Genomic DNA, 19,516 nt, shown 5'->3' with positions numbered 1-19,516 from the left:
ATTTGGTAACACACAACTCACTCTTGGTGAGCATAAATCTCAATCTATAGGAGCAGACATCTTCCCACATCCTACCAGAGACCTGCTTACTAGCCTTGGGCATCCAGCCTGTCCTGGGTGTCAGCAGAGAACTTTATGCTAAGTAGAGATTGGTTAAGAGAACAACTGAGGGGGGAAATGATTTCATTAAGGAGGGGAAAGAAGCATATAGGCTTTTGGAGCCAAGCAATCCCGTAAATTCTAATGACAGTTCTAGCTCTTACCAGCTGAAGGACTTGTGTAAACCACTTACCTTCTCCCAGTCTCAGTTACATTCTTGATAAAATGGAGGCCATGATTTTTGGCTCTGTTCTCCACCAGGCCCCTTGAGTGCTCCATAGAAACATACTTGACTTCACCTCAGTCTTTGTGTTTCAAAGACCTTCATTTTTTATCTTTCAGTCCTAAAGCTTGATGACTCAGCCTTCGCTGGCTGAATCTTAAATAAAAAGAGAAGGACCCAAAGGAGCATCTTTTTATTCTTTCACCAAGAGCACAAACTCTTCGGAGACAAGCAAAGGGCTGTGTGCCGGCTTAGAGAAGGGAGAATGGGAGAGAAGCTAGGAAACTGTGTTCTAGTCCTTGAGTCTCCAGTAGGCTTTTAGAGAAGGAAGCCCTGGCCGGAAACAGTGGGTGATGGTCAGGAAGTGGCAAGCAGAGGGTCTAGTCCTTGGGTCTGTATGAGCTCATAGAGCCCCGGGGGCTAAGCCATGGTCCCTGCCCTCAGGAAGGTCACAGTCTAGTGAGAAGCAACCATTAAGCAGAGAATTCCCAGACAGCCTGCTGAGTGTTGCGATGAAAGGCAGTAAAGGGGCCTAAGAGAGCCAGACGCCCCTGTCTGAGGAGGGTGTGATGCAGTCTGTCTTGAGAGATCCTGTAGGAGGCCCAAGCTCAGTCTTGATATCAAGTCTCTTCCTTCCTCATCTTCTGCCTGACATCATTCCTCAGCCCCCAAACACCCTTGCCGCCCCTCTCCCCAGTCCTGTTGAAACCACCCCTCCTTCCTTGTATATGCCCCTGGAGAATGGGAAGGAGCAAATTAGGAACAGTGAACCGGGTGGCAGGCAGCAAGGACCACGCCAGTGCTCCAAAAGCATCTGCCCAGAATGCACTGATCCCTTTCAGGGATTGACAGGAAGCAAGCTGTGGCCGGGATTCAAAGGATGACATGGCGTTATCAGATGGATTGGGTGGAAATGGCGTGCGTGCCAAGTGTGGTATCGTTCAATCCTTAAAGAAGTCTCACGGGGTGAATATGAATCTGTTCTATACATCCGAAAACTAAGGATCTTATGGATTAAGTCACTAACTTGCTTACCCAGAATCACACAACAAAACAGGACAGAGCTGAGGTTTGAACTCACATCAGCCTGACCCTATCTCCAGAGCTCTTTCCTCTGACACAAGGCTGAGTTCCCACCTTAATATATTTTCCCAGGAAAACATTTTACATGAGATAATGCTTCTATAGGATGTGAGCCCTCTTTGTATTAAATGGCTTTTGGAGGACTAACCCCAGAACAGAGACTCTTAACATTGTCTCCTTGAAAGAACATTTGAATTTTAAGCAACAGACTAAGAGGCTGGATTTTTGACTGCCACCCATTCATAAATTGGGAGCTGAGTATGCTCAAAAGAAAAATCCTAAAGAAGAGAAAAACGTGCCATCCATATGGAGAAATGATATATGTTCCTAGAGGCAATCTGTACCATTTGCATAAGAGGAGTCGCACATAAGTCAAGTTTTAAAACATTTTATAATACTTAGAGAGGTGTCAGTTTTCACATCTTTTGAGGAAGATGAGGGGCCGCCTTGCATTAGCATATCGAGCGTGCCGTAGCCAAGCAGACTACTGTGAAAAATGAGGCTGGGGAAACCAGAAAGAGGGTAATAAGAATGATGAACAGTAAGGTTCATTTGGGAGGATTAGGATGGATCAGGAAGCAAAAACAGTTGCTTTGGGGGAGAAGATCTAAAATCTACAATCACCCCCTCCCAACCAGACCTCTCTTTCCTTGAGGCCAGTTCCTGTTTAATTCCATCCCAAGACTCAAGTCCCAAGGGCTCCAAGTGCTTTCTTGTCTCTGGGCAGCACTACGGCTAGTACACTTGAGGGGTCCCAGGATTAAATCTGAGGTGGCCGGCCCCTGTTCAAGTAGCCTGGCGCTTGGGACTGTCCCTCAGTGGCTTGTGCGTCGGAGTCGCTCATGCACCCAGCAGACCCAGCAGAGCACCCACTGAGGGCCAGGCTGGGGGGCTGTCATTGGGTTCCTTCATTTTCCTTCACCAGTGTCCTGGCGTGAGAAGTAATCAGCACGTTAAGGAGATGTAAAGATTAGAAGGGGTGATGGGTCAAGCAGTTCGTACCGGGCTGGGAGACCTGGAGTAAGCCTCGTATCCTTATTGCCAATAATTCATAATTAGTGATGTTCCCGCTCTCTCAGTAGTTTTCAATCAGCTGGTGGGCAAAACATGTAAACAAGGGCTCTTCTTCCTTATCCATTCCAATGCACTCATTTCACAGAGAGGACATAGGGACCTGAAGAGGGGCAGGGATTGCCTGAGGTTAAGTGTGGGTCTGTGGCCCATCATCTTGTGCCCTAATAGTGTGCTGGGGAATGGCATGCTCAGCGCAGGGGACTTTGGATAATTTAAGTGTTCAATCTTTTGGCTTCCTTCGACACTCACCCATTCTTTGCTAAGTCGATGTTCAGAACTTAACTCCATTGGGTATTAGTGATTTAAGGCATCCATCATTGGCTTTGTTATACATAGCTGATGAAGTTCAGATGCCATTATTCCTGAAAACGTCAACAAAATTCCTAGAAGCAAGGTCATGCCTCTGGAAAATCTGCCCTACAATAGCACTTTGGGGAGTGTGTACCCAAACATTTCTAAGAACTGTTAATGGGATTTCTTCAAACAGAGGGGAGCTGGGGAGGGGTGCAGAGGGGGAGTTCTGTGTACCGTATATACAAAATCGCATATTATGAGGTCCTGCACCCAGGAATCCTGATGGGTTTGGTTGATCCCCAGCATTTCCAACACACAAAACAGACCGTTTTGACCCTGGAAAACCCTGTGGGAATGGTTCCTTAAAAGCCCACTATAGGAAGCACTTCCCTAAATCTGGGCTTTATTACGAAAAGGATTTTGAGAGAGGGAAGCACCAATTAAGCAGTATTTGCTGGCTACGCACATCAAACCACTGACGTTTCTAAATAGGTAGAAGTGAGGGTTTCAGCAGGTAGCGTGGCGCTTTTTACCTCAAAATCCCATAACGATGGAAACAATTTCAAACATCTATTTTCTAAAAGCTCTATCCATATCACAGGTTCTTTCTGAAAGTAGTAACTACCCCATTCATTACCTCGACATTGAGGGGTCAGATTACAGGTGCATATTTTTTTTTTCAAAAAATCAACATACCACTGATCACCATTTTTTCATAAAAACAAATGCATAAATCATCTTTAGGTATGCCATCTCTTATAAGGCTTTTGTCACGAGGTAACAAGCAAAGCTTTATCTTGTACAAAAGATTTCCATGGTCATTCCTTGTGTCATTCGAAAGTGTTATAAAAAGTTCTATGGTCGTTTCAGTCTCGCCTTTATGAAAGTAACCAAATCGGTAACACCCAGTAGTACTTGTGCACTCTGGCTTCAAGTGCTTCGTGGCAGGCTTGCCTTCAGTAATGCAGTAAAGGAATTCAGTATCACTGTGTGACCTCACTTAGAATCCTTCCGTTATTCCAGTTAAAGCTACTCTACCTTTCCCACATGCACTTTCCATAAAACCACTGTCATCATTGAAGGAGGAATTTACCGTTCAGATTATAACTTGTCCCGCACATCTTCCCTGGAATGCTTACCGAAAAGTTGTTCTTTGGGTATTTCATTATCTAAACAGAACCTTGCAGATAGCATAAGCTGACACACATCAGGATCAGGATCCTCTGTGCTTTGATTTAACTCTGTAGCAAATCTCCCATGTAATTTGTTCTCATACTAGGATCTTCAGGCCTGCAGATTTTATTTTTTTGTGACTGTTCTCAGTATATTTGCTGACAACGGAATTTACTTGATTTATGACTGTATTGTGTTGTATATTTTTTCGGCCATTTTTGCTAGAGCAGGGAAAATAAGTGTTTTCCTTCCTGGATTTTGTTATCTTTCATTTTACGTGTGAAATCGCCAAAGGGACTGCTAAACTCTTTTCATGGGGGTTAGTGGTAAAGTTCTACATGGACTTTCACAAGACTTTAAACATCATCAAAAAATGATGGAGGCTTGTCTTCCTATCCCAGTTGCTTTGTTTCTAAGTGTCTTGCTCATCATGCATACTTGTACGCACATTACGTAGCATCTTCAGGCATTATACACAGTTGGGGTGAAGCTCTTCCTTATCAGTAGTGGTTGTAAATCCATATTTGAATTATTATTTTTTTTTTTTTTTGCCAGCTTCCTGTCAGATCTAATTAGGTAGGCATTTCTGTACTTGAACGTAGTGGCTAAGGAGGGGCTCCTATTGGAAAGAGAAGCATCAGCTCCACTATTTTCCTGCTGGTCACGTAGGGACCTGAAGTCTACATGGTGTTCTGACTTGTCTTGTCTGACTGGTGTTCACAATCAGTTGTTGCTTTGTAGGACTCTTTTTTGTTTTCAATACTTTTCTTTGGAAGGATTTTTAGATTTACAGAAAAGGTTATAAAAGTAGTGCTGAGTCCCGTACCCGCCCCTCCCCCACATTTAGTGTCTGTTTCCCCTGATATTAACATCCTACATGATAATGGTGAACCAACAAACCCACATTGGAGGATTGTGCTTCACTTATCTGCAGGCTTTGGGCACATTTCACTATTAGTATTCTGTTTCCTGGGTCTCCTCTGGCCTCCAGCACTTTCTCGGTCTTCCCATGTTTTTCATGACTGACCTTGGCTGTTGTGAGGTGTACTGGTCAGGTACTTTATGAAATATCCCTCAGACTCAGTTTGTCCAATGTATTTCTCTCATGATTAGACTGAGGTTATGGTTTTTTGGAGAGAGTATCACAGAGGTAAAGGGTGTCCACCTCCAAGGGCATCACATTGTGTCAGGAAGGACCTGGTTTTCACACATGGCTTCACTAGGGACTCTGACTGTCGGTTAAGGCAGTGTTCGCCAGGTTTCTCCACCATAAAGTGATTATTTTCCCCTTTCATGCTTCATTTTTCTGAAGTGAGTCACTGCACCCACCGCACACTGGAAATGGGGAGATTAAGTTCTACTTCCTAACGAGGGGTGGAATCTACTTGTAAGGGCTCTTCTGTAAGGAGATCTGCTTCTCTCCCCCATTTATATTTATTTATTTATTAAATAATTTATTGATATCCATGTAGACTCATGTATATTTATTTTATACTTTGGGTTATCATGCAGGACTCAATTTTTAAGCCATTTGTTCTTTTTGTGAGGGATATTTTAATTATATATTGATATTAGATATTATTAAATACACTAAAAATAGGTATTAATGATTGGTGGAACTGTGGCACATTGAAACCCAAGTACATCTCAAAAACATGAGTGCCATATCCCGCCCTCTGCATTGACACAGTTAGATATGGGTGCTCACATGACACAGCAGCCTACTCTCTCCTTTTTCTCTGTCTCTCTCGTGCTGCCTCTGTTACAATAGGGTGATTTTTAGCAGTCCCCCAGCCCACAAGTTCGCAGAGCCTAGATATTCAACAAATACGTATTCCGTGTGTGCCGTAGGCCAGGCGCTGCTCTGAGCACTGGTTACACAGTAGTGAGTGAGATTGCACAGGCCCTGCTCTCTGTGAACTTATATTCTAGGGCAGAATGTAGATAGAAAACAAGAAAACAAATGGTCAAATTGGTCATTCCAGGCGGCCAAACATGCTACGAAGAAGTCAAAGCAAGTAATATAAGAGCGACTGGCACTCATGATCCTAGTTGGAGAAAGAGACCTTCTTTCTCTCAATGACTCCACTAAATGACTCTGTTGACCCTTCTTAGGACACATGCCCGCACCTGAACCCATCTCTGTGTTCTTAGGAATGGTCAGGAATGACTGACTCATTGGTCAGCCTGAGTCACATGCCCCTGCTTCTGGCAGATCAGGTGTGACCGATAGCCCCGTGAGAATCATGGGAAGAAGGCCAGCTTCAGGTTTGCAAAGAGATGATGCAGGGCATACACAAAAGCGATCGTGGGCCTCTACTGAAGGTGTCTGCTGGGAACCAGGAAGCCAGCTGCCCTTCCCAGAGCAGTGATCCATATTGTCCCCACCCCTAAGGGCATTACTGACATTCCACCATACTGGCCAAATCCCCCTGGATTACAAACCCAGCTGCTCCTCAACCAACCTTGGTAGAGTCCCTCAACTAAAGATTCCTTGCTATCCCTAGAGGTAGAATCTGCTTCCCCCATCCTCCCTGTTCCGAGATCAATAAGGGACACTGGGGATTCTGTGAAATGCGAGTGAAGTCTTAATTCCATAGAGAGGAAGAATACAGGCCAGTTACCATCCACAAGTTGGTTGTCTGCAGAGAAGCCACATGAAGACAACACTCATTGAGGATTCGCATATTGTTTGCACTGCTTTGCTATTTCCTGCTATCAGGGGCCCATGAGGAATTCTCCACACATACCAAAATCTGGTTCAGATTGATTGTTTAACCCCATTTTAGAGCAAAAAAAGAACTGAAAATGTGGAACATGATGAACATGAGAGAATATAGCTGGATCTCCTCATGGATGCATGACCCTCCCAGCCCTGAGTATTATCACCGGCATCCCATTTTCCTGTTGTCATTTTTCCTCTCCCCAACCTCTCCTCCTCCAGGCAGGGAAAATTAAGAAATGTTTCAGATGACAGGACAATAAATGGTAGGATATAGGACAGGGCTTTGGATTCATGCACGGACCTGCATGTCTACCTTTTCCAGATGAGGAGACTAAGTAATCACTGAGTAGTTTGGTCTGTTCTCTGCCCCTTTCCTGGGTAATGATGCACTTTTGTCTGGGAGGATTTTTGTTTTTCTTTCGGGGACTTGTAAAAACCAGGAAGCAACAAGAACCTGTGTAAAAGGAGACAAAGAGTCAACAGAGCCTTTGTGGGTTGAGATCTGAGTTTCAGACACACTGTTGTTATTTAATAGCCAATCCCAGTAATGGTCAGGGCTGGGAAAGGAGAAGGACGCGAGCTGGAATAGAATCTTCAGCAGTTGGTGGGGCAATAGAAGAAGCGGATTCAACAAACATTGACCCAGGCTGTCACGATGCCTGCAAAGTTGGACAAATACAGGCCTTGCATTTAGTCTGGGTTAAATAGAGACTGAGGGAGAGGGTCACTTTAAAGGACATCCCATGGGAACAGAGTGTGCATGCTCCAGAGACACACGGAATGGAGCGCCGGTCTGCTCCAGGCTCTGCAGCGGACACCTTTACATGTCTTGTCTCACTGATGCTCAGAAGCAGGCTCTATTATGTCCTTGTGTCAGACTGGAGAATAGAGGTTCATATGCATCAAGTGGTTTAGGTGACCGAGCCGAGAGGAAGCAGGGGTGAAATTTGCTTTGCTCAGTGTGTTAAACCCAACAGGAAGTGTTGGCCTCACTGGATAGCCCCTCTTCAGGCCTCTGGGTGCCGTCTAGCCAGAGGAGACTACCCCTGGCATGGCTTCTTCTCTGGGCTATGATGTCCGTCTGACCCATCCTCCCTTCTGCCTCAGGCTGTGACCATTTGCAATCCCTTGTTTCAAGTCTTGTTTCTCATTCCTCCTTCCCACAGAGGCTGGTTTCATCCAGCCTCCCTAGTTAGTAAGGCAGCCATTTTGTGAACTCAAAGCCCAGATTTCTTTTGCAATCTGATGAGCACGTGTGATGTACCTTCATGTGCATCAATCCGTCCGTCCTGGGCTTGACCACAAACTGCCGGGTGGTTGCTGTTACATCCCTTTCGCAGATGAGGGGCTGTCTCCGTGATCCTAGGTGACTTACCACAGGCCACCAGCTGATAGGAGCTGGAGCTGCGACTGGCAGGCAGGTCTGGCTGCTCACCCCTTTCAACTGTACATCGTAATCCTGAGGATGACAAGGAAAGGGACTCGTGAGACTATTGTCCTCCTCCTTGAAATACCAAACAAGCAGAGAACAGAGGGAGCTTGAACTCCTTCAAGAGAAAATGACAAGCTGTTTGGCCCTTAGACAAAGAAAAGTGGAATGTATTTCTCCATCCTAAAGTCCACATTAATAGGGCTTTTATAAATGATTTGCTGTAGACAGACAGAATGTGAGGATTATTGAGAATGTCATCATCATGATTTCCATTCTTGAAGCAAAGGGCAGCTATTGAATACTAACTACCTGCCAGGCACTATGGCACTCAGGAAGAATAATGAGTCATACTCCATACTCCCTGCCAGCCCAGAAATTCACATTCCAGTGCTGCCAGGTGCGGGCATGTAAATAAATAATTACAAGAGTGTGCAATGAGTTCTCTCTAGAGTAAGTGCTAGAGTCTATGGAGCACTGAGGAAGGGCCCAGCAACAGCCCCGGGTGTTACATTAGGAATGCTTATAGTGAGAATCAGAAAACCTAGTTTGCAGAGGTTTAAAATAGGGGGGGTTAACTTCTTAGCTAAGAATTCTGGAGTATCTATGGACATTGGTTTGTAGATAGCAGTGTCTTGACCTCTTCCTCACAGTCACAGGATGGCTGTCATGGTTCCAGTCATCACATCTCTATTCACAGCAGAAAGGTGAGTGGGGTGGGAGGAGAATGGCACCTTATCTGAACCTTATTATTAGGAAGTCAAATACATGCTTCCCCATGTATCCATCCTAAAATCCACATTGATCCTGAATCATATGGGCCAATCCTGAATCGTATGGCCAACCCTAACTGCAAGGGGGTCCGGGGAATCAGAGCATAGGATCATCCTAATTAGCTTAGATCTTAAACAGATCATGATCCATTCACAGGAGCTGGGAATTGCAACTACACAGTTAGTGTTCTGTCACGAATGAAAAATGGGATAGAGAGACAGAGCTACTAGGAGGGAACCTTCTGCCACAAGCAGTCAGGCAGAGATTTACAGAAGAGACATGCATTTGAGCTCAGCCATGAAGGACAACAAGCAGGCATTCATATGGTAGAGAAGAAGAAAGGATGTTCTGGGGAGGGCAATGGAGCATATGCAAAGGCACCGAGTCATAAAAGACAGGTTCCAGAAATACCAGGAAGTTCTTACAGCCTGGAGATAGAACAGGGATTGTAAGGGAGCCAGTTTGCAACGGGCTTAACTACCAGGCTAAGGAGGGTTGTAGAAAATTCTGTGGGTCATAGAAAATCAGGGGAGGTCTTGAGACAGACCCATTTTCCAGATACCCCTGATCCCTGTGACTTGGAAGACATGAGGCCCATGTTCTTGTTCACCTGGCACTTATACTCGGGCTCTGATGTCTTAGCATTTTGGTGCCATAAGTTAATTTTATGAACCCTCTGGATTCTGAGTGCTTCAGAAGCTGAATTTTTGAGCTCTTTCCATAGCCTTGTCCTCGTACTGAGGTCTCATTTCTACCTTTGAAATGCTTTTTCCTTGATGGGCGATAGTCTCATGTTCCTCCTTTAATCGAGTTGACTTCTGCTGTCTTCCCAGATGATGGTTAAGTTTCCCGGACAGTAATCCATTTCTGTCAATTTCTCGGGCTCACTGCAGGCTGACTACCAAGTCTGCACATATCCTCAGACTTCACAGACATTGCAGATCCAATCAGCTCCCACCCTTGGGGCCCCTGCTGCCTGGCGGCTTCTGCAGCCCACCTGGCACGCACCCTGGATGCCTCCTTCTCTGCTTCCTGCCAAGCTGGAGGCTCAGCCCCTGTATCTGAGAAGTCCTAAACCGTCCTGCAGCTTCAGTATCCCAGGGATGGGCGAGGTCCCTGTACTCGGAAGGGGAAAGTGGGCTTCTTTTATGATACCATAATTCTTCTGTAAATCTCATATTCATGGCTGTTTATAGAGTCATGTAATGATACCGACATGAGAGAAATGAGAGAGAGAGATCCCTAATGTCTCTCTTTGGGTTCAAATCCTAACCGCTGCCCCGCTTCCTAGCCACGTAACTTGGGGCAACTTGCTGGACTTCCCATCTGTAAGATGGGATAAGGAGACTATCACCCGTATCCTTGAATGAGTGTGTTAAATGAGCTATGACAGCGAAGTTTTCAGAGCAGTGTTTGGCACGTAGCAAACATCCTGTATATATTAGCTCCTGATAATAATTATGATTGCCAGGCTAATGTGCCTCGGCAAGTGGAATAAGTTATGATGGGTTTTCTCCACAAGCCTTGGTAGACTCACACGCACTTACCAGCTCCTTGCAAAAATCTGTTTCAGGACACATTCTCCAGTGTCACTCCATCTCGTGTGTGAAAGCTTGTCAGCAAATGTCATCTACACCACCAGCTTGCTGCCCCCAAGCCAGCAATGATGGGTGATGCTGTCCCTCAAGGGACCAGGAAATGACATTTCTTAGTAGTCAGACAAGCGCTCATCAAAATTATCAGCAATACTAATCCTGAGTTGGATTTTCCGAAGCAGGCATACGGTTTAGTGGAAGGAACAGTGCCCTGGGAGACAGAATGTGGGCACGACTTCTCCCTCTCTGCTGTGTGACTCTGGGCAAGTCACTTTCTCCCTCTGGGCCTTGGTTTCTTTATACTTGAGGTGGCCCTGCCCAGAAACCATCACTGACAACCTCTCTTTAACAATATTTCCTTAAGAGAACATATCACACCTGTGATTTAAAATGGACAGTTATTTTATATCCTGCTCTCTCTCTCAGTTGTAAGTTCCAGAAAGAGAGTCATGATCCTTGTGTCCATCTTTGCATTCACGGCCCCTATCAGCCTGGCACATGCTCAGTGCTCCTTTTAATATGTATCAAACGAACGAATGATGTGGTAGAAGGAAAAAGATTTGGGCGCAAGACGGACCTGATTTTGTATTAGGATTGGTTCCTTACTAGTTGAGTGACCCTGTGTTAGGCTTGGCTTCAGCATTATCGTCTATAAAATGGGGATAATAGAAACAACCTTACCAGGTTGTTTTGAGGATTGAATGTGAGAACATCACACATGCACGCACACCAGCCATGGCCCGATGTCTAGTGTATAGTGGGTATTAGGTAAACATAGCTATTATTTACCTCTCTAGAGCCTAGCACAGGAAGGAGAAAAAGGTAAATCTGAATATACATTAAGTTTCTCCCTGTTGGGGAAACTCCAGTTTTTTGAGCCAGACGCACCTCCCTCAGCCTTCCTGCTGGCTCAGCACTTGGCAAACACCAGGATCTTTGAGTAAGCCTTTGAGTGGGCTTCCCTGTCCCAGGGCAGCCAGGTTGCAAAGGGTTTTCCCAAATCCCCTTGGCCTGCCAGCGATCCCACCATCTTCTCCCCCTACCTTCTTTTACCTTTTGATGCTTTTTCTAGAACACCAGGCACCAGTATCTACCCAGAGGCAATAGGCAGACCCAGATCCCCGCCCGGGCACAGAACAGAATGAGATATGGAGGGATAAGGGGTGGCCTGGAGCGGGTCGGGGGCACCTACAGACCTGGGTCCTCGTCATAGTCTTGACCCGGTCCAAACTCACCATGTGATCTCAGGCAAGCCTCCTCCTCTGTAAGCCTCACGGCCCTCATCTGCAAAGTGCTCAGCCCATTGATGCCATACACAATAGCAGTAAGAAACCTGGGGTTTCGAGCTGAGAGCTGGCTTCATGTCTCAGCTCTGCCGCTTACCAGCTGTGAGATTCAAACAAGTCAGGGACCGTCTTCATAAAATAGACAGTGGCATCCAAATGGGCTTATTTGGGGGATTTAATGACACAGTGTCTCCAAAGTGCCTGGCAGATTTGTGCACTAAGAGTGAAGATTTGTTTGTCCGGGGACCCACAGGCCAGCCCTTATTTTTACTTAGTGTTAAGTTTCTCCCTGTTGAGGAAGTTCAAGTTTCCTGAGTCAGATAGACATCCATCAGCCTTCCTGCTGGCTCAGCACTTGGCAAGCACCAAAATCTCTTGCAGCAAAGACATGATCCCCACAGGGTGTGAGTGACACCACCTCGCATGCAATTATTTTAATGTGTGGCCCAGGACCTTCTCATGCCCAGTTGGTGTATTCTCGGGGGAGAATCTCCCCTCTCCTTCCCTCTCGCATCCTTCAAAAGGCACAGGAAGGGAATGCACCCTGCACGCTCCTCCCTCCCTGAAATGCAGGCGCCGCCAAGTGGCCTCCTCCCAGGGAGGGTCTGCTGGCCCTGCTGCACTGTCCTGGATGCTAAACACGCTTCCTTGCTCACTGCTCCAGTGGGCTTCCTGCTGGCAGGAGGAGAGAGGGGCGCAGAATGCTGGTAGGCAGGCTGCTGCTGCCGTCTTTGAGGGAAGAAGGGAACCCACAGAATTCGGGGCCACCCTGGCCTGCAGACACTGGGCTAGGCATTTCTTTAAGCCTCGTAACGACTTTGTGGAGTTGGGATGGCAGGTTCCCACCTTGCACGTGAAGACACCGAGGCCACAGGGAATAAGACCAGCTGCCCAAGGACCCACACAGCTAATGAAGAGCGTAGCTGAGATTCACAGTCAGGCTGGCCTGACGTCCCTGGGTCTTGCTCTGCCATTGCACCATGCAGGTCATGGGAGGGCAGGGGGTGTGGTTTGTACCACATAGGTTTCCTGTTGTTGCCTGTGCCATGAGAGAGGGACTTGGTCTTGCAGAGCGGTATTACCCAACCAGCTGCAAGGGCTGTCTGTGGCTGCCATATATCCAGGGGACCCTGGGAGAGGGGGCCTTCCAGATCTCTCCAAATGGTGGCCCTGTTCAGGCGCCTGCAGACAGAATGTGGCTAAAGGAGGGAGCCAGGAAGGGACCGAGCTCTGGACACCCCATTCCCTTCCTCTGTCTCAGTGTCAGCTATGCTGGTCCCCCCACCATGGGAGGCGAGTGGGGAGGAAGGTGAGAGCTAGTTTATTTCTTCTGTAATGTGACCAGGCGTGAACAGGGAAGTTTTAAAAACCTGGCTTCTCCAGGACAGAAGAACAGGGGCTTTGGAATCAGGTTTACTCAAACTTAGGTTTGAATCCCCGTTGCCACGTTTACCAACTTTGTGGCCTTGGGCAAGTCATTTCTCCAGTTTCTTCATCTCTAAAATTGCATTCCTTGTTCAGGTCACCGTGAGCATTAAAAGACCATGACATAATCCTGGTGGTAAAGGACCCACCCCCGCCCCCCGCCCCAGACAGCTCCCCGGCCAAGGGCATGAGCTGTCCCTGCTGGCTCTTCTTTTGGCCTCCCTCGCCTCCACTCCTGGCTTGTCCATTACATCAGAGCATCTTACTGAAACCCGGAGTTAGTAATCTCCCCCTCCGTAAGCTCCCCAGCACCACAGCTGAGCTCTGAGCATGACCTGCGTGGAGCCAGGCTCTCCCTGCGCCCCGCTCACCTCCGCAGCCTCCTCTCCCACCCCCCTCTGCCTGGACCGTGCCACCGCCATCCCCTCTGTGCCAGCCGGCCCCTGCCTCCCGGGAAACTCTGGTTCATCCTTCAAGCCCTAGCCCGTGCATTGCTAGAGCTACTGCTGCAGAGCTCCCGTTCCCCTTGAGCCTCCCTCCACCATCACATTCTGTGCCGTTTGTGGACAGGTCTCTGGCCAAGCGCCTGCCAACCAAGGGCGAGCACTGTCAGCAGAGACTGCTGCCCCCTCCCAGCCTGGTCCACCGTAAGCACTTACTAGCCAGCCCTTATGGAGCGCTCACCTTTTGCCAGACACGACTTGCACGCTTTACACATATGAACAAGTTTATTTTTCACAGCAGCTGTATTGACACGGTGCATCCGTCAGTCCTGGCTGGAGGCAGCAACCGTACCAATTATCCGAACAGAGAATTTAATCTTTAAAAATGGCAACTAGACAGAAAGTGTTGATTTGGTAACCAAAAAACAAAACTAGAAAATCGCAGGAAAACAGCTCCCGCCCGTGGAGCAGGAGCAGAGGGAGGGGTGGGAAGCATCACAACCTGGGCTGGGGGCCAGCAGGCAGCTCCAGAGGCTGACCGGGAAGCTCGTCCTGAGCACGGAGAAAGCTGCAAAACGATTCTAGCTGCTGCTACAGGAAGGAAGTGCCCAGTGCCCACCTTGAAGAAGGGAGGTAGGGTGGCGCTGGCAGGAACAGGAAGCACCGGGGGGGGGGGGGGGGGCACGTTCCTTTTTCCTCCCCCAGACTCCCAGTCTCCCTCTCACGGCCCCGGTGGCAGCATCTAACGGGAGGCGGCCAGCAAAGTAGAAGTAGGGCTTGCAGAGTCCCGACCTCAGCATCTCAAAGCAGGCTGGGAGCTGAGAGACAGAAGCTTACACGCTGGTACAGGCAGGAGCTGTTGCTCTCCCCATTTCACAGGCGAGGAAACTGAGGCACGGAGAGTAAGTCACTTGCCCAAGGTCAGAGGCAGGATTTGAAACCACGCTGCATGGCCTCAGCGCCCTTCCTCTTCACCCCACCACCCACCACCACCGTGAATGGTGAAGGAATGAGTGAGTGAGTGAGTGAGTGAGTGAATGGACATGCCCACAAACAATGCTTAGACCGGTGGCCAGCCGAGTCTGCGCACGAGCGCGAGGTCCTCCCTGCCTTCCCGCCTCTTTGTCGCCCTGCCAGGTCATCCACTGGAACTCCCCCAAGAAGCTGCGGGTGAAGAACAAGCATGTGGAGTTTTTCCGCAACCTCTACCTGACCTTCCTGGAGTACGACGGCAACCTCCTGAGGCGAGAGCTCTTCGGCTGCCCCAGTGAAGCTGATGTCAACAGTGAAAACGTAAGCGGGGCGCAGGGACCCCCCCACCCCACGCCAGGCTCCGGGCTCGCCCGAGGTGGACAGGATGCCGCGCTTGCCCTGGGCGTCCCAGCTGCTGGGGGAGACAGGTGCATCAGCAGCGCCCCTCCATGCTCATCGCTGTGGGCGCAGAGCGGGGACGCTCGGCCTGCGCGGGGTGGAGTCGGGAGGGGGTTTCCACGCGGAGGAAGCTGGAGCCAGAGCTCCCATGAAACAGTAGACAGCGTGTCTCTCCATAGCTGGGAAACTCTGAGGTCCTGTGGACATGGCACCCACGCGGGAGAGTCAGGAGGATCCAGTGTGGTCAGCGCGTGGGTGGCATCAAAGATCTTCACGAGTACCTGGCTCCTGGAGGGTTCGCCTAGGTGAAGAAAGTGTTAGGTACTTGGTCACAGGCAAAGTTAGCACCTGTATCTTCCTATTTCTTCACTGCTTATAATTTTTCCTCTGTTATATCTCATCTGATGTTCGCAGAGACCCTCTTCCTTCCCCAGTGGGAGTGGGGAGATGGAGGCCCAGGGAGGTTCAGCGGGTTGCTCACAGCCAGCAAGGAGCCAAGTTGAGTGACTTCAAGTTCTGGGGAGCAGGAAATGGGAAGAAGCACACCGTCAGGAAAAAGGCAGGGAGGGCACGGCGGGTCAGGCTGACCTGGGTTTGTCCAGTTACCAAGTACGTGACCTCGGGCAAGTTACTCAGCCTCTCTGTGCTTCCGTTTCCTCAACCACCAAATAGAGATGCAAAACTTTAAGGCGTGTTTTGAGACTAAGTACGAAATTGCATTTGAAGCACCTGGCTCAGCCCTGGCCATATGTCAGATGCTCAGTAAGTATTTCCTCCCTTTCCTTGACCCTCAGTATTAGACACACAAGTAATTTGTTTATTAGGCGAGCATTTACTGAGGGCCTTCCTGTTCTGAGCACTGAGCCCTCACAGGTACAAAAGGACACTGGTCCTTGCGGTCGTGGTGCTAATATTCTCAGGGAGGAAACAGTTGACAACTATATGAACCTTCAGGGAAAGTGATCAGCCAGTGGCGGGTGCTCCATGGTGGCATATTAATGAGCAGCTGGGCTACCCCCCTGGTCTGCAGGGTCGTGGGGCGGCAGGGGGAGCTCCTCCGAGGAGGTGATCCCTCTGAGTCCTGAATGACAAGAAAGAACCAGCTATAGAAGAGCAAGGGGTGAGGGAAATAGAAATCAAAGCCACAATGAGCTACCTCCACACACCTGTTAGGATATCTGTTTACCAAAGAACAAAAGATAACAGGAATTGGTGAGACGTGGGGAGATTGGAACGCTGTCCATTACTGGTTGAATACACGATGCCGAGGCCGCTGTGCAGAGCAGGAGGGAGGCTCCCCCAGAAATGACAAAGAGGACTATGCTATGACCCAGCAGTCCCACTTCTGGGATGTATCCCAAACACTTGAGATCGGGATCCCCGAAGACAGTATGTGCACTGGTCACTGCAGCTTTACTCATGCTGGCTGCGGGTGGAGACAATTGCCCTGCCCACCCACAGATGAACAGACCACATGTGCTGCGTGTGTCCAATAGAACGTTGTCCAGCCTTAAAAACTAAGGAACTCTTACTCTTTGACAACATGGGTGGGCCAGGGAGATGGTAGGCTAAGTGAAAGAAGCCAGGCACCGAAGGATAAATACTGCATGACGCCTCACGGGGGAGGCATCTAAAATAGTAAACGTACAGAGCTAGACAACAGAATGCTGGTTACCAGGGGGTGGGGAGCGGGGTCCTGGGGAGCCCTTGTTCGGTTTACACCATGTTACACCACATGAGTAAGTTCCAGAGATTTGCTGTGCAACGTAGTGCTGGTAGTTAACAGGGCATGGTGCACTTAAACACTTTAAGAGGGTAGATCTCATGTCAGGTGTTCTGACCACACTCGTAACACACAGAAAAAAACCTAAGAAACTTTGCGGGGGGCGGGGGGGGGGGGCGCGATGGATATGTTTATTACCTTGATTGTGGTGAAAGTAACCCAAAGGTAACATAAGTCCAAACTCACCAAATTATTTTCATGACGTGTAATTTTTTTATATTGCCAATTATACCTCAGGAAAGGGGGAGGGAGGTGGCAGAGCAGGGTAAGTACATTCCAGGTAGGGCGGTGTGGCCAGTACAAAGGCCCTGGGGCAGGGCCGGTATGAGGACCTGCAGGATGGCCAGGTTCCCCGGGGGCTGGAGGGGGAGGAGGAGAACAGCAGAAGCTGAGCATCAGGAAGGCAGGAAGCAGGTTGGAAGGATATTGTGAGCAGGTGAAAGAGTCAGAATTCTGTTTTATTACTATTACTGTTATTGTTTATATTCTTATGTTGGACGTCATGAGAATTCTTTTCGGCTCCCAGTGGCAGGGGAGGGTGTCTGTGGAAGGTCTGGAGGACGCGCTTACCTGGCCCTTTACCGGGACAGTATTTGGGACAACAGCTGTGGAGAGCGCTTAGAGAAGGCTGCCACCCTGCCCTCCGGTTTTCAGCCCCCAGGGCACAGTGGGGTCCCCTCAAGCTCCGGCCCTTCCCCGCATCACCCTCCATGCCTTTGCCGGTGTCTGCCCTTCACTCCCACTGGAAGTAGAGGAAAGAATACCATTAAGCACTTGAACTCTGGCTCAGATTCTGGGAAGCACTTAGAGGTTTCGACAAACGCTGTGCTCTGGTTTCTCCTTCCTGTTCAAATTGGTATTTGCCATCATCATCAATATCTGAGTGCCCATTCGGCACTTTCTCCCCCAAACACTAAATGAAAACCATTCTCTTGCCTTTGTTTTTTCCTGCATGGAGGAGACTCACATAAAAAGCCTTGGCAGGATGAAGCCATCAGTTAATTGTCCCCATCAGTGAGTCCCACAAGTGCGCTGTTCAGGGCCTCACAAAGTGGGACTCCCTTTAGACATGACCCACCCCGCTTCTCCTACCACCAGCTTCCCCTGGTGGGTCATCGGGGTGGGGACGGTGTCAGTGGTCCTTCTCATAATCTGTGACTGCATTTATTTGCTCAACAAGCATGTGTGAATGCCAGCCATCTGCCGGGCACCGTGTAGGGCACCGGGGTTGAACTTAGAGGCTGACCCTGTCCCTATACGGAAGTCACTTGCCACGTAACAAGTGTTAGAGATGCCAAGAGGATGGTCTCTCTGGGTGCAGGGAGGGCCAGGAGCGAGAGGGCAGCCTTCTCTGAGCGCTCTCCACAGCGTTTGTCCCAAACACTGTGCCCTTGACTATGCACCAGCCACACCCACCACCTCTCTGTTCCTTCTGCATTCCAGGCTCATTCCCAAGGCGGGGCCTTTGTGCTTGCTTCCCCTCTGCCTGGAACCCCCTGCCCCCGGGCATCCTCAGAAACTTGCCCCGCGCCGCCCCGCCCCTCCAGTAAAGCTAGAAGTCACTGTGATGTGCCCCAGGTTCTTTTCGTCAGAGCACCTGTTCCTATTCACAATTAGTTGGTTCGTGCAACTGTCTCCTATCTCTTTTCCCAAATAGAAGACCAGAATATAAGACCCTTAGAGACTTTGCCTGTCTTGTTCACCCCTGGGGACTCCTTTCTCTAGCAGAGAAGGAAGCACATCATAAGCACTTAACAAATATGTATTGAAGGAATTGAACAAATAAGATGAAGGAAGTACTAGGTAAAGGGCAGAGCAGCTGAAAAGTAGGGAGCCCAAGGAGAACATGCTGGTCGTTGGCATCCTAGAGCACAGGCCTGTCGGCAGTGACAAAGAATGAAGCTGACTGGAGGGGCCTTGGCCGTGCTTAGACTGACCTGTCGGCAGTGAGGAGCCGCCAAAGGGCTTTAATCATGGTCAGATTGACATTCGAGGGAAATCACTCCCTGAGTGGGATTTCACACAATGAGACGGACAGGTTAGAGGCAGGGAGGCCGGTTAGACCTTTGCTACGTCCCAGGCAAAAAGATGGCGTTGGGGCTCTGACCCAGGGCAGCAGCAGCAGGGATGGAGAGAACAGGTGGGTTGCTTTGTGGGTGCTAAGAACAGGGGGGCAGGTGCAACTAGCCCTTATAAATCAAGAGGGCAGGTCCCCATGCCCTGCTGCAGCCAGGTTCCTCTGGCTGAGCCCACCCCCTGGGGCAGGGACTGGAGCCAGGAGAGTGGCTGTTACATTGGGTCCCTGGAACCGCGTCCCTGTAGGGAATTCTACCCCTGGGCCCTTGGCAGCATGTCAAGTGTTAGCAGCAAACACAGCCAGAGGGAAAGGGTAAGATCTTGGATCTGGGCCGACGCTGGATGCTCCCCGATCCATGGGACGAGGTCGTTAGAGCTTTGACAAGTCTCGAAGAAATGAAGTCGGGAACCTCTTCATGGGACTGCAAGTGCCAGAGGGGAAAGGCCTCCAGTGGCAGTGTCTGCCGGGCAGATAGTCGTTCCAACAGTCACCGGCCGCGGGGCTAGGGATCCAGGAGGAGCGTCGCAAATCGAAGCCTGCTGTAGTGAGGGATGCAGACAGTAGAGGTCATTCTCCAGCCCCAGAGCAAGCTGGCATTTCAATAGCACACTAGAAGGGCATTCCACACACTAGGGGAGAGCAGGTGCATCACAGAAGACTTC

The 19,516-nt window shown here is 49.2% G+C and overlaps 1 protein-coding gene across 5 annotated transcripts in view; it reads left to right on the top strand.

The window, feature by feature from the left end:
- The window catches only part of LARGE1 (LARGE xylosyl- and glucuronyltransferase 1), a 522,066-nt gene that overhangs the window by 451,951 nt on the left and 50,599 nt on the right, over positions 1–19,516 (top strand). For all 5 annotated transcript variants that reach the window (XM_032416931.1, XM_032416930.1, XM_032416932.1 and 2 more), the window contains one exon: positions 14,761–14,916. In XM_032416931.1, coding sequence (XP_032272822.1) covers positions 14,761–14,916 — 156 coding nt within the window. The remainder of the gene's footprint in view (positions 1–14,760; positions 14,917–19,516) is intronic.

This window comes from Phoca vitulina, unplaced genomic scaffold (genome assembly GCF_004348235.1).
Source record: "Phoca vitulina isolate PV1807 unplaced genomic scaffold, GSC_HSeal_1.0 scaffold19, whole genome shotgun sequence".
In the NCBI taxonomy this organism is placed as follows: Eukaryota; Metazoa; Chordata; class Mammalia; order Carnivora; family Phocidae; genus Phoca; species Phoca vitulina.
Note: the sequence above shows the minus strand (reverse complement) of the source record. Positions and strands in the feature narration are given on the sequence as shown.